At 37.0% G+C, this 14,955-nt stretch overlaps 1 protein-coding gene across 1 annotated transcript; it reads left to right on the forward strand.

Annotated features, from left to right (window-relative positions):
• Positions 1–949: 949 nt before the first annotated feature.
• On the forward strand, positions 950–11,132 carry LOC140136624 (cilia- and flagella-associated protein 141-like). The gene is made up of 4 exons (XM_072158311.1): positions 950–1,122; positions 5,503–5,543; positions 10,228–10,357; positions 10,985–11,132. The coding sequence occupies exons 1-4, from the start codon at positions 1,033–1,035 to the stop codon at positions 11,084–11,086; spliced, it is 363 nt and encodes a 120-aa protein (XP_072014412.1). The 5' UTR covers positions 950–1,032; the 3' UTR covers positions 11,087–11,132.
• Positions 11,133–14,955: the final 3,823 nt, after the last annotated feature.

Genomic DNA, 14,955 nt, shown 5'->3' on the forward strand with positions numbered 1-14,955 from the left:
AATTAGTGTTATTTAAGCCTGACATTTCGCGCGGAAAACGGGCTTCTTGTCCCTTTTCTTTTCCTTTGCCTTCCCGATTTTCTCTTTCAATTTTTGTCGGAAGAGCACTTTTCTCTTTGATTTTTTGTCCGGGTGGGGGGGCTTTGCACCATGCCCACCATTGGTTAGGGGCACCCTGAACTAAAGTTACGCCACTGCATATGATGTGCAAAATTGCTCCCCCCTCTCGGCCTGCCAACAATTACTTGCCTCCCCTCTCTCGGTCGGTCAAAAAATCAGTGCCCCTCACTTTACACATGCCAAATTTTTGGGTTCCCAATTTGCAAACTTTAATGGACTAGATAATATTGGTTTTGAGCAGAAAATTTTGCATAGTAGGGCCTACAGAAATGTTCAAATTTTGAACATTTCTGTACTGTTTTCAAAATGTGCCCCATAAACTGGTGGCGCCAGGAGGCATTTCCGGTGGACATTGAGGGAGCAAAGTGAATTTCAGAGGGGGCAAAATCAACAAATTTTGCAAAAAATTACCGCAAAAAGGTGAAATTTTCGTAATTTTTTACTGGGGGGCAACGGAGGAAAGAGTTCTGACTGGGGGAAATTTGCCCTCTCATGCCCCCCGTGGCACCATCACTGCCCATAAATGTGTGCCATATTTATAGCTTGGGCCAAAATGGTTCCCCTCCCCCCCTCCTTCAGCTGGCAAAAAAATCTTTGCCCCCCCATTTTACCCTGTTTTTGGATCCAAGTTCATGTATAAGTCTCAAACTTTTTTGAAGCTATGTATACCTCTCTATTTGATTACAAGTCCACAGAAAGGCCCTAAAAAGATTTTGTTTTTACTGGAACTCACAGGTGTGATTTGGTGGTGTGCGCCCGTAACTTATAGCCTAAGTACGTGATTTATTCTGTATCATTGCGTACACTTTCGTGATGTAGATGTAGCCTATACTTTGTTGCTATGCAAGCGACGCTGCTGCTGAGTGAAAACTTGGCTTTTTCTTCATAAAATAATACCTATTTTTATCCACCATGAGTGAAGCTACGTCTTACCGTTTTGAAGCCAACACAGAGAATAAAAGTCTGAGGCGAGCGTTGAACCGACAGAAAGAAAGAATAAAGGTGAGATATCGAAAAACATTGTTTTGAATGATGTGCGGTAATTTGTGGTAAGCTTACTGAAGTTTACTCGGGTTGGGTGCATAATTCAACAGCCTGGACCCTTGGCCTTGTATTTAATGTTTTGTCCAAGTTGTTTGTTTGTTCAAGTCCGATATTACACGTTTTTATTGTGCATACTGTTAACATATTATTAGGGGTGGGGGCGGGGCATGGGGGTGATAGTACAACAAGTCATACCTAGAATATTTTCTCAATTTGAATTTGATCCTAGGTATGACTGCTTTAGTTTAGGGACTGATCGTTATTTACGGCATGGGGGGGTAATGGGCGTTTTGGAAAAAATATCGACAAAAAATTTTGTGTTCCCCCCTCGCGTCCGCTCAAAATTTTCGGATTCCCCCCATGTTTTCCCGAATTTCTCCATTTAAAACTTAACATTCCCCCCCTCTTGGTTCAACGAAAAATTTCGCGTTCCCCCCTCAAGACCCAAAAAATTTTTCGGATTCCCCTCTCAAAACGCCCATTACCCCCCCGTGGTAAATAACGATCACTCCCTTACCGTAAAATTTGCGTCAATTCCCGATCCTGATATGTGCGCCATGTTTTTTAGGTTCCGCGACTGCCGATTACATATAGACAAGAGCAACTGGTAACCAGCGATCTAGCGAACCTGTGCAGTATCGGGCTGCTATTCAATTGCGTGGTGCATGGGTTACGTGTATTTTCAATGTAAAATGCCTAGATACGGTGATCCACCCAAAATAAAAAAAATCACCATATAGATCCCTGTACTAGGTGGGGTGATATAACACAATTCATTATGCCTGCCCTTGTCTACAGAACTTCTGTTTACGTCTTTTTACTTTTCAAAATTCTATTTTAACTAGTTTAATACGTCTAGTATAGTGAAAATTTCAATTGAATGAACATACATCATGTACAAGCATAGCCTGAGGCGCCCCTGACATAGCGTGACGATTTTTGCGTTCACTGCATGATGCACGCCAGCGTGTGCGACTGTGGGTGCATAACACGGAAGTGCATCCAACCATGCCAACCATGCAACACACTCGTGATTGGTTTTTACTTTTAGATGTATTAATGTGCACCGAATCTATTGAAAAATAACTTAATTTCATTTTCATGTTTTCTGATGGACTGAGCTTGTAATAATAAGATTTGGGGAATAATGAGGCCAGCTCTCTGCAGTCCTTGGCAGCATATTCAAGTTTTACTTAAAGGAGTATTTCGTGATCCTAGGATCCTCTTTTTATGACATTTTTCAATACATATCCACAAAAAAAGCATATTCCCAAAATATCAGTTTATTCCGATTTTGTGTCTGCAAGTTATGCATGATTATGTGTATTACACTGCTCCATAGATAATACGTTGTAATTTCGTTCTGGTGCACCAGAACGAAATTCAAATTTCATGATATCTTTGCTAAACGAATTAATCTGCAAGAAATATTTTGTACATAAACATTATGTAGCCAGAGTATTCCAGTGATATAAAAATCTCAACTTTTTTTTTGTAATTTTGGTGGATGAGGCTGTAGATCACGAAATGCCCTTTTAAACATTTCATCTTGTCAAAATCAAACATTATTTACTGACCTAAATATATAGTCTGTTTTGTCTTAAGTTGAGAGTAATGCCATGTTGGATTTCACAGTATCAGATTCAAATCGTGCGTGCTAAGGGTGCTAATACACCCATCGAATGTGTGTCATCATCCCTCAGATCGGCCCTCAGACACACACATGCAGGCATAGAGTTCTGCAGTAGCATGTTTTGTTGACATTTTGTGTAATGTTTACATCCATGACAGTTCTAATACCATCAACAGACAACTCAAATACAAAGGATGTCAGTTGGCAATCTTAATGTTATGCAATCAAGTTTACAACACTATCACTCTTACAATGAGCAGAAAAAGTCACCGAGTCATGCAATTCAAGTACCAATATTGATTACCTGAAGTGGCCTACTGCAAATGACCAGATATAACCTTTTCTGATTTTCTTGTTATTTTGCAATAACAAAACCATGTTTTCCTTGATTTTGGTATGAAATTGAGCAAATAGAATTAATTGTCATGTCAATTTGGAGTTATTAGGGGCAACTAAAACTGATATGAGGTAAGTTTTATATGTTTGGAATCTGTATTAGGCTCTATTGCCTATTCTGAAGGAATGATTGCCATGTAAACAAACCATCCCTTGGCCCATATGGACATGGTGTACTACTTTTCAGTACCCTGTTTTCCATGGGTGACTGTAGGAACCCATGGATTCGATCCATGTAGGGTGCTAACCATGCTAACCTAATCCCGCAAGTGGTATACACTATACACATACGTAGATTCGTAGAAGAGTGATTTGTCCGTACGCAGCGACGCAACCACGTAAATGCACTGATTCAAATCTACCACTGTGAAATCCAACATGGCATTACTCTCAACATGAGATGAGACAAACTATAGTTTGACAAGAATCAGATGAAATGTTTTATCATTCAATTCTACATAAGGGTGTGAGTGAGTCCCGGGAATTTGAGTCCCACCCGATAATCCTATTACCTGGGCAGGAAATTCCTGCCCGGGTACTAAAATTAAAAAAAAAAAAATTTAATTTTTTTTTCAAAGTTTTTTTTTTCGGTTTTGTAATGTCTCTGGACCTAGACCTAAATGCTAGGATCATGATTTGACCTAAAAAAAAAAAAAAAAAAAATTGAATTTTGCACATTGTTTTGTGTTTTTAATTAGTTTTCATGTCATACTCTATTAATGATATAAAAATGCATTGAATTTTTTTTTTTTAATTTTTTTTTTTGTTGCAATTTCGGGTACCCGGTTACCCGCCCGAAAAATGTGCCGGTACCCGGGCACAAAATTACCCGAAAATCACACCCCTAATTCTACAATCCTAATGACCTTTTTAGAATAAACTTTAATTGTACCATGCCATAGCTGGTAACAGATTTTATGAAACAATAAATTTGGGGTTCATTTTAGAATTGAGGCATGGTCGATTGTTTATTTCCCCGAGACAGAGCCAAGGGCATATCCGCATAACAACAATCGTGCTCTCAATTCTATTAATGAGCCTCATGCATTTGGTGATTGTATTTCATCAAATGTGATGACGTGATCAAAGAAAATTGGTCAGAAGTCAGAATTATTCTTCTTTACAGAAATGGGGAAAGTGTATCATTAATTTTTATGTGATTCCTTTGTTTTTGTGATGACTAAATGTTGAACAATTTTTAGAGACTGACCGATCAGATCGCTAGCTTCCGAATCGGACCGATTATTAGCTTATCGGTAGTGATCTGCATTGGCAGATTTTTCCTTCATCCGCCGATGTAATGCACCGATCACCCAATATCATGAAAGCAATTGTTGAAGCTTAACAAGTATTCATTTATTGGTATATTTCTTCGAATTAGACTAGTTAAATCAAGCGAAATTTAGCAAAAGAACAAGCTTTGTAGGCGATAAACCTATAATCATAAGTACCATGATTCAGGTATGCAGCTGAGATAATCAGGAAATTCCCCACATCTACATGTACGTACGCCGTATGGCCAACAGATGAACATGTACAATTGTAGTTCTTACTTCCTGGTTAAACATGTGGGTGTCAGATTGGAGAGAGCTACAGGCTGTGTGCAAAACTCATAATATAACTTGAACGTAAACACAATATTAAAATGGGGCGATTGAATGATTTGACGGACTCGGACATCAGGGGGAAAAGGTAAATTGAACTTGGAATAATCATGGTCAAATTAAGTATTGTAAATGAATACGGGAGTGTGTTTTTTATAATTATGGTAATACTTTGCGTACAAGTACCCTTTCAACATACGGGTGAAACTTACTCACAGCGATGGCAGCCATTGTTTACAATTGGGGAATTGGTGATCGGTGAACGAATCGGCAGATCAAAGAGGGAATTGATCGGCCAATCGGCTGATTCAGATAAGGACCTGATCGGTCAGACACTAAAATTTTTCAAACAATAGATGATAGATTTTCAGTAAAATCAGGTTAACAATTCCTACTAGTGCAACACTTTTGGTATAGAAAAATGCAGGAAAATCGCAATTTGATTTGATCCGACTTTAGACTGATTTTGCTTTATCACATCACAAATAATAACAAATAAGATACGAAGTTTTTAAAATGTGATTTTCCTGCCTTTTTTATACGATACCAAAAGTGTCGGGCTAGAGCAGCCAGGCAGTAAGTAACATTGTTTATGCCTGTTTATGCATTGTCTCAACCAATTTTGCACGCCGTTGAATAACGGGTATGTATGAAGATACGAGTAATATAATTCTCCCTCAAACAATGTTTTTTTTTCCTTTTCAGTATGATGAACTAATGGCAGAAAGAGAAGGCGTAGTCAAGAGGTAAAATAATAATAATAAAATAAAAAATAAATAAATTTCATTATTTTAATAAAAAAGAATTTTCTGATAATTGAGAAGGAAAAATTTGAGAAATATTAATATTGTAACTCACAAAATGTTAAATGCCTTGCTGATAATGTCAACAGTTTGTCTTAGTCGTAGGGCACGTCTATTTTGTCCCGTAATAAACTTTTTAGGCTGCGTCTTAAATGCAGCGCCTCAAGCGGTGACCTGTTTTTAATTTAGAATTGTAGCGGCTCTGTCATTGGTTATTATCAAACAAAGCTATCACCTCAATTCTATACAAACCACGATTAGGGGCACACTTAGAAACTTGCTTGACAAAACTTCAAATTCTTTTGATATGGTAATCTACAGAAGATCTTATCTGATAACACATAGGCCTACATGATTCTACTATACTATGTTAAATTTTATAAGACGGATTCAATTATTATTTCTTCTTCACGAAAGAAAAGAAAATTATCTGAATTAAAATTCTGACGGGTTCGAACCCACAACCTCCGGTTTCACAGTCGAAGCGCTTACACAACTGCGCTTAGCAGTTCTGTCAGAAATGATTTTGTTCATTAGCTCTTATTGATTACTTAAATTAAGCGCCAGATACACTTGAAATGCTATTACCGCACTTGTCTCTTATAGCCTACTGAATCTCCAATCAATAATGAACCTTGCCTCTGACTATGCGGTTCCTATGCTTATCAGTAAAAAATTTCGAAGTGGCAAATGCATTATACTCACGGGGAAGGGCACTTAACACAAATGACCATACGGGTATGCTCCCCGGAAAGACCCCCTTTTGGATTTCGCAGCTCGAAAGACCCCTATATTTGACCAAAATAGAACTCCGAAAGACCCTTGATTTTGATAAATAAATATTTAGCTCTAAAAGACCCCCAAATTGTTCATTCCTCATATTTCTGGGATTTTCAAGCAACAAGCCAAGAAAGACCCTTGATTTTGACGTCCCCATATTTTCCTTGTTCGCAGCTCCAAAAGACCCCCTTTTACTGTTACGCCCGCATCTCCCAAAGAACCACCACCTAAACATTCCGGGGAACATACCCACCAAATATTGTTGATGTGCCTAGGCTACTGCTGACATTTTAATTAACATTGAATTATAACAATATAGGCCTACTATTGATTTGGTGATAGTAATACTAGTAAATTCAGTACTTATAATATATCAACAAAAATAATAGTCAATCTTTCTAATATTAATAATACAGATGATATTAATATATAAAGAGTTTTGTTGCAAAAGCCCTTTATACATCTACTTTTTGACTTTTTGAGAAAAACAGCTTTTTCAAAAATTGTTCAATTATTACTAGTTCGATTTGATTCATTTTGGTTTTGAATAAAGTGTTGATAAATAGAAACTAAAAGAATAGGTTTGGTACAATTTTCAAGCCTTCCTATTTATTTTATTATTTCGTTTATATCGTGCCTTTTGTGGATGTAAGGGCTTTTGCAACAAAATTAATTTACCCCTTTTCTAGAAACCATCTTTGCAATCAAATTCGAACCCATATTTTGCACTACTTTATGTAACTTGACTAATGTTTTCAAGAGAAAAATGACATATCTCATTTACTTTTATTAAATTCGCAAAATGGCATTTTTTAGTATTTCGGCTACAACTTTTGTTAATCAAAACGATTTTTTTCAAACATAGTGACCCAAAGACAGTTTCTTTTTGGTTTTAATACTAGGTAAAGATTATCATGGCTAGGCCTATACATCAAAATATTTTGACATGCCAAAAATATTCCCTTTTATAGGCCTACCATTTGAATTTAGGCCTATCCTGACATGTTTCTACATCACATTCGCAATATCGAAACGGTGCAAATACCTGTGCCAATATTGGCTCCCCCTTGTCCCGCCAAAAAGCTTCCCCTATAATTCAACACCCTGGGATAAGTATTGAATCACATCACCCCTCCCCTGCACCTCATCTTGGTGCCGCACTCTTTAGCCCAGGTCTTTTGGTGACAGATCGAATGGAACAATAGGGTGTCTTCGGGTGACAGAGCATGTGCTCGTAAAAAATATAGGGTCTGTGGGTGACAGCGACGCTGAAAAGGGGGTCTTAACAGCCCTACATACTAGTGCGCGTCACCTCCAAAGTGGGGAGTGTCCCCGAATCAGTCTGACTAAACTTCTTTGATTGATGCAACGACCGGCCGTGACCCAAGTTATGTAATCACTTGATGTCGAATAAACAAAATACAACACTGTATTGTATATGTATAAACCTATATAAGGGACGCACCATTAGATATCAAGGTGGGGGGGGCTTGGTAGTATTTTGGAAAAGAAGTTGTCACGCCATCTGATAAAAAAAATTTGCTTCACCTCAGAGCCCCCCCCCCCAAAAAAAAAACAACAACAACATTGCACCACCTCGGACCTGAAAAAAAAAATTTGGTGGCAAGGGTGCTCCAGTTTTCATCAAGTATATTAATTTTATTTTAGCTTCAAACTGGCAAGTATTTTGTTCGCATTTGTTTGTGAAAGGTTATTCTGTGAGTGAATACACTTGATTCACTCCACTTCAAAGATTTTCCCCAGAGTTCATGCCACGTGATGATGGGAGCCATATGTGGGGTCAGTGGATGGATCAGAGTATGGTTTTGGTGAGATATCCTCACATGAACCTATATTTTGAAGAAAATAATCACAAGACATGGATCTCCTTTGAAAACATTCATGAAAAAAACATGCTAAAACTCACCATTTGAACCAGAAGCGTGTACCGGTACTAACCAGCGGGGGCAGAGTGCTCCCTGAAAAGAGTGCCCGCATAACAAAAAATGAAAAAGAAATCGGGAAGGCATAGGAAAAGAAAGGGCAAGGAGCCTGTTTCCCACCAAAATTACCCCGATCATGCACCAAAATGAATGTAAAATACCAAATTTTTAGATATACTTGGCTGGCATTGTCTCAATAAAGACATTTTGGCCCGGTTTTTGGAGGCTCGAAAACTTAACAGTTTATATGTAGGCCCTACAGTCTCGCTAAAAAAAACCCAGCTAGTGTATGTACATATCGCATTAATAATACCGGTTCAAATTGATGATTATTTTTGTATTTTTTTTCTAAAACAATTCTTTTTCTCTTCTTATCCACAAAGCTGACTACGCTCCTGATATGAATTCATTTTAACATAAGAAGAACGTTTTTCGTGCTACGCGAAATTTAGGTGCTACAAAATGTAAACTGTTTGCTTCATCGAGACGTTAAAAATTGCTTCACCGAGGTAGGCCTACTAAAAATTGTCACGACTCAGCCCCCCCCACCTTGATATCAAATGGTGCGTCCCTATATTGTACCATACCTGCCATGTATGCATGCATGCAGGGACCGTCTTTAAAATAAATTATATCAAGTTGGCAAGTTACTATTTTTGGTGAATATTTTGTATTGAACCATGATCTTTCTGACATAAACATTCAGAGAACACCTCAAGGAAATATGAAATGTCCCATATATATCTTTACTTTAAAGTCGAAGCTGCAAGATAGCCTGAATAAAATTTAAATTTGCCGGCCAAAAATGTGATATTTTTGAACTTTTTCTTGACCACTTTCATGGAAACAAAAACTTACAAGAAACCTCGGTAAAACTGACGATTTACAAGGAATTTCAAGTCTCAAAAGAAAATCTATCCGTGTTATTTTGCACACAAAATAGTTCTTGTCTCAAAAATCCAAAAGAAGAATGTGTTTTATCTGTACTTTTTATAATAAAGCTTAGGGACTTTAGGTCTCGAATTTCGTACCACGACAAAAGAAGTACAGTACATACATCTGACACAAAGCATACATCCTTTTGGCCTGATATGGAAACGTAATTAGAAGGTAGCTATTGTATTCTAACAATAAGATCGGGGTCAAATAGCTTACAAAAGGCTCCTCCGATTTATAGTGATCTACAATCAATCGGCAAGCTGCGAGTTATTGATTTTTAATCAATCACGTATTGCACTCCCCAACGGTAACAGAAGGGTTTAGCCCAGGTTGAAATCTCATCTCCTCCCAGTCGTCATAAGCTTTTAATTATAAGTATGAATTGAAACCCTCTAGAAGTGACCAAAGTATACCGCACATGGCGCTATTTATAAACCTGAAAGATTTCTAGCACAGGTCGAATGCGAAAAAGACGGATGTGAGGGGTAGAGGATGAATCCCTCATGGACCTGATGATTTCAAAAAAATGCATAATTTCTTTTCATTTTAATGAAAACAAACTCAAATATTTTCTCAATCTGTTGCAACATGTGTGTACAGATGATCTAAGCCAGACAGACATTATCTTTGTCATCAATAATATGATGCGACCCACTCACAAAGAAATGTATATTTTACCAACCAAAACTATAAATGCGAGGTGTGAGCTTGAGCATCCTTGTAAAGTTGATTAAAATCTGGTGTTGTTCTGAAGAAAGCACATGTATAAAGGTCAGAGCTGACATCTCAAGAATCTGAGATCTTGAATAGATACTTCTGGTGTGGGTCCCTTACTTTGAACTGGAAATCCAAGATAGGCACTAGGCAGATTGTTATTTCCTTGGACTTGAAGTTGATATGCCTGTCAGATATAATGCTACAATCTGCTGATTAAGTTCCTAAAATTGTGATTTTTACTTTTTCAGTGAGTTAACAATCAACCAATACTCAGCATGGTCAGAAAATCTAGAGGAGGCCAGTGAGAAGAAAAGAGTCAAGGAGAGGAATGAAATCATTACTGGGGAAACAAAGTTGGCTGGCAAAACTCTTTTAGAGGTATGATTAAGCACGGTTGTGGAGAAATAAAATAACTTTATTGGCAGAACTTTGGAGAATATGGGGCGATTCACCCCCATTGCATCTGTATATATAAATGAGCAATATACACAATGGACTGGGGTGATTTTTCTAAAGAAAATTGATCAAATACATGTAACCCTCTTCAAATATAAATTCCTAGAGGCCAGTTTCTTGGTATACATTGGGCTATTCCATTTGAAATCCACCCTCCCGCTGTGGAAGATTTTGGATATATCTTCTACAGGGGGAGTATGAATTTCAAATGGAGTGAACATATTAGACAGCTCCAGCTCTGATCGTATGACATTAAAATATTTCAAAATCAAATTCATGCCTATTAACCCTACACTGAACACTGCTTTTTGCTATCGCAAGTTAAAGAAACAAAACAGGAGAGAAGAGCACACAATCATCAACCGGTAGCCACAGGGGTTTCGCTCCCGGTTTTACTGGCCCGGCTAGCAATTACGTAGTACTTGGAGTGATTGCGTCATGGCATCATGTGGGATTCATGCATGCGCAGTGGTTATCCTTGCGGTATTTACTGGTGTTAGGTTAACACATATTTTAATCTTTCTTCTTATAATTTTGTTTAACACACAGGTGCGGAGGGCAGCTCTTCGTCAGCAGATGGATAAAGAATATGCTATTTATGAACAAGAATTACAAGCTCAGGGCAAAGCTTTTTACTTCAAACGAGAATGACGCATCTGAAAGATATTTTTATGGAATAATTCTACAATACAGTACTCCCTATGGGAATGGACTTCAAATTAGTAAACTTTTTAATAACAAGAACAGAGATTCATAAAGTGCCTTCCAAAAATATTTCTGAACACTTTATACTTGAAGAATGTATGACCCTTGGGATAGCACAAATTTAACTGAGTTTGTAAAATCAATCTTCTATATTTTGTGAGTGAAATATGGTGTTCAGTGTTCGAAATACCACATGCATACATGCACAGATGCATGTAACTTTGCCTCTGAATGTAGAATTTTGCCTGTGCATGTAAAATTTTGTGAAAATCAGCCAATTTTTTGGAAAAAATCAGAGTTGTGCATGTAAGTTTTATTTTGTATTTCGACCCCTGATGGTGTTTGATGTAATTTATAACTTTCTTGTCTGAGCATGGAACAACATAAGCAACCAAACGTTTGCTCAAACGTAAATTAATTTTCTAATCAAGGTGCAAGATATTTTCAGTATTTTGTCAAAATTAGAACAAAAATTGTACATTTACCAAAGCTATATATAACTTTATTTTATGTGTACATAAGAAGTTCCTGAATTCCGTCCGCACTCCGCAAACATTATATAATTAGTGAACTTATGTAAGTCACTAGTCAGTACATTGTTTTCTTCACAAGGATGCCAATTGGGCTTTTTCAGTTGAGATCCATAATATACACCCCTATGGAAGGCATGACCTAAATCTTCTACACAGGGAGTGTGAATTTCAAATGGGGTTATCTGAATGGGTGACTGAGGTCGTGGCTTGATTTCAACTGGAATAGTCCATTGTATTTATTAAGTTCTATCGCATAGCATTGGCAGTGCTAAAATTTCCAAGAGCCATTTGGTCAAGAGAACGAAAGAACGTCTTAATGCCTGTATCCAGCGGCTGGGACAAGGGAAAATATACCTCCCCAAAGTTTTTTCTTTGCTTCTGGTAAGGACAAAAAATCACAGAAAATCCACTATTTTGGACCAAAAATTTTGGACCATTAAATTTTAGGAAAAATTTTCCCCCAAAAAAACTCACTTCCCCCAATTTACCCCCCCCCCAAAAAAAAAACAATTCCTGGTGCTGCTACTGCCTGTTTCGACTTTGGTCCACCCGACTCTTTGCATTTTGACCTATAAGAACAACTTCTTCGGCAGAATGCAAGAATGTTGTAAATGCCTTTATTTTTACTTATAATTTCCTCATATCATATACAGCAGTTGCAGTGAGCACATCATATTTGTTGACATAATTTGCATCAGGTTACTCTATCGGAAAGACAGTGGCGGTACCAGGAATTGGGGGGGCATAGGGTAAGCCCGTAAGGTGTGAATTTCAACTAATTTTGCACAAAATTGCAGCACAAAGTGGAAATCTTTGTAATTTCCGGTTCTTACTGGGGGTGGGGGCAAGAGTTCCGACTGTATTTCAATTTTTGTAAGCGCAAACTCTTAGAAGTGTTAATAGATTTCAGATCAACAATAGGTAATGTTAGAATTAGAATAATAAGGGCTGAAGCTTTTGTCACAGATATTGGAACACAATACTTGTGTTTTATATAACAAAGAATCAAACAAAAAAAATTAAAAAGAGGAGTCTGAAAGAACTGTTTAAACTTAAGAGGGTGTCTTGCACATGCAAGTTGAAATTTTAGTAACAGTAGTGTGTACGTATGCATGTACCCTGTGCAACATTATTTGAATAATGTAACACATGCCAGATTCAATACAGAGTATACTGCAACCAACGAAATAACACTTAGGGCCTACATCTCTACCGAGCTCAAGTTGAGGAAAAGTTGAATTTCATAGGCATTTAGCATTATGAGGATAGTACACACAAATTAAGAACAAAACAAGTTTTGCTTTTTACCTGTGCCTTACAAAACTTTATTGAAGTTGCACAATTATATTCTTTATCTAAGTTGTATTATGAGCATTCAACTGTGTACATATAAATAATATGTTATGTAATTAAACATGGAATATATTATTATAAATAATATAAAAATAACCTAGATATGACTGACTTTATTTTTAGCGAGTTTGTAGTGAAAACCATACAATTTTGGTAAGGTAAAACTTTTGAATCTGTTCTCCACATCATAAAGTTGAAATCTGCGACACGATCAAGAGGAACAAGTCTAATGTCAACATTAATCTATTCTATTTGATATGCACACTCCCCCTGATATAGCTTAAGTCTTCCACAGAGGAAGTATGGATTTCAAATAGAATAGACAATTGGGTAACTTCCATTTGAATTAATCTCTTTTGGAAGAGGGGAGTATGGGTTTCAAAATAATTAACTCTAGGAAATTCCATTTGAAAAAATAATATACTCCCTCTGTGGAAGAATTTTTCATATGAATCTATGGCAGATTTCAAATCAGGGGTTGTGATATGAAGCTTGTGAAATATCCTGATAGTAGAAAATCCTGAAAAACAGTGTGAAATTGGGCTAAAATACTCCTAAACAGGCTGAAAATAGAATAATAAAATTGCGTAAATTTTGGCCTAAAAAAATCCTGAAATCAGGAAAAATCCTGAAGAATCACACTCGTGGCAAATGGAATAACCCAATAAATTTAGACTCATTCCTCTTTATGGTGTCACATTTAATAATTGTGGACCTGTAAATATTAGCACATTACAAATATATTTGACAAATTTACCAAAATTTGTGATACATTCTGTCAAAATAATTGTGCTCCCAAGGTTAGGAACATTTCCCCCATGACTTAAAACCAGTAAGATGCCCAGTTCCATAGCTTTCCATGTTTTGCCATACTAGGGTTAATGAAATAGTATACAAGCCCAGTGTCTAGAAATCGAAGGTTTTCAATATTAATTCCAAATTTGTTTTTCATATAGTTATATTTCTTGTTTCATTTGGCACATTTATTCAAACCTAACAATGGGCAATACTAGTTGAAAACCATACACCCCCTATGGAAGACATGATATGAATCTCCCACACAGGTGTAGATTTCAAATGGAGTCGCCCATTCTTCTTGATCTTGTACTGGCCAACACTCCTCCTGGAGTCAGACGGACAGATTCAGGTAACTCCATATGAAATTCACACTACTTGTGTTGAAGATAATGGTCATGTCTCCCATAGGGGGTGTATGGATTTCAACAGGAATAGACCAATAGGGACCTTTTGATGAAATCACAAGGATTCTTGAAATAACTTACACCATAAAATCTGATTCTGAATAGATATATAGTTACATTGATAAACATGTACATCTTAATGTTGCTACAAATGTATATATTTTTACAACTTGTTTATACCCATGGTTACTATAAGATCCAAAGTGGTCAAAATGACAGATGAGATCTTTAAGATTCTGTAAAATGCCCCCCCCCCCAAAAAAAAAGCATGTTAATTTAGGGGTAACACTTCTCAGTAAATTTCTTTCGGCAACAACTGCGTTAGACTCATCTGTGTATACTATTTTTCACAGTGGCAAGTTGGCAATGTCAGTGGGCATATCATTGACTGCAGCTTCAACTCACGAACATTTGCTCACGCACACGAAACGGCTGCCTCAACGCACTGACGTCACCGAACCGCTAAGACAAACAAGAGCACCAATGGTGCTGTAGCTCATTTTCCTAATTAAATATGCAAATTAGCTAATTAATATGCTTAACATTTGAGTATTTTTTTGTTTATATCAGTTACTTTGTACCAAGTTTTGAATTTCTATGATCTTCACACAAAAACCGATTACACCTGTCTGACCTTAATATAAAGCAGGGCCAAATTTTTGAGCTGCATAGTCAATAAGATAACAATAATGTTAATTGGACCTCTAAGTACTTATCTTGGAGACAA

This window comes from Amphiura filiformis, chromosome 16 (genome assembly GCF_039555335.1).
Source record: "Amphiura filiformis chromosome 16, Afil_fr2py, whole genome shotgun sequence".
NCBI classification, from domain to species: Eukaryota; Metazoa; Echinodermata; class Ophiuroidea; order Amphilepidida; family Amphiuridae; genus Amphiura; species Amphiura filiformis.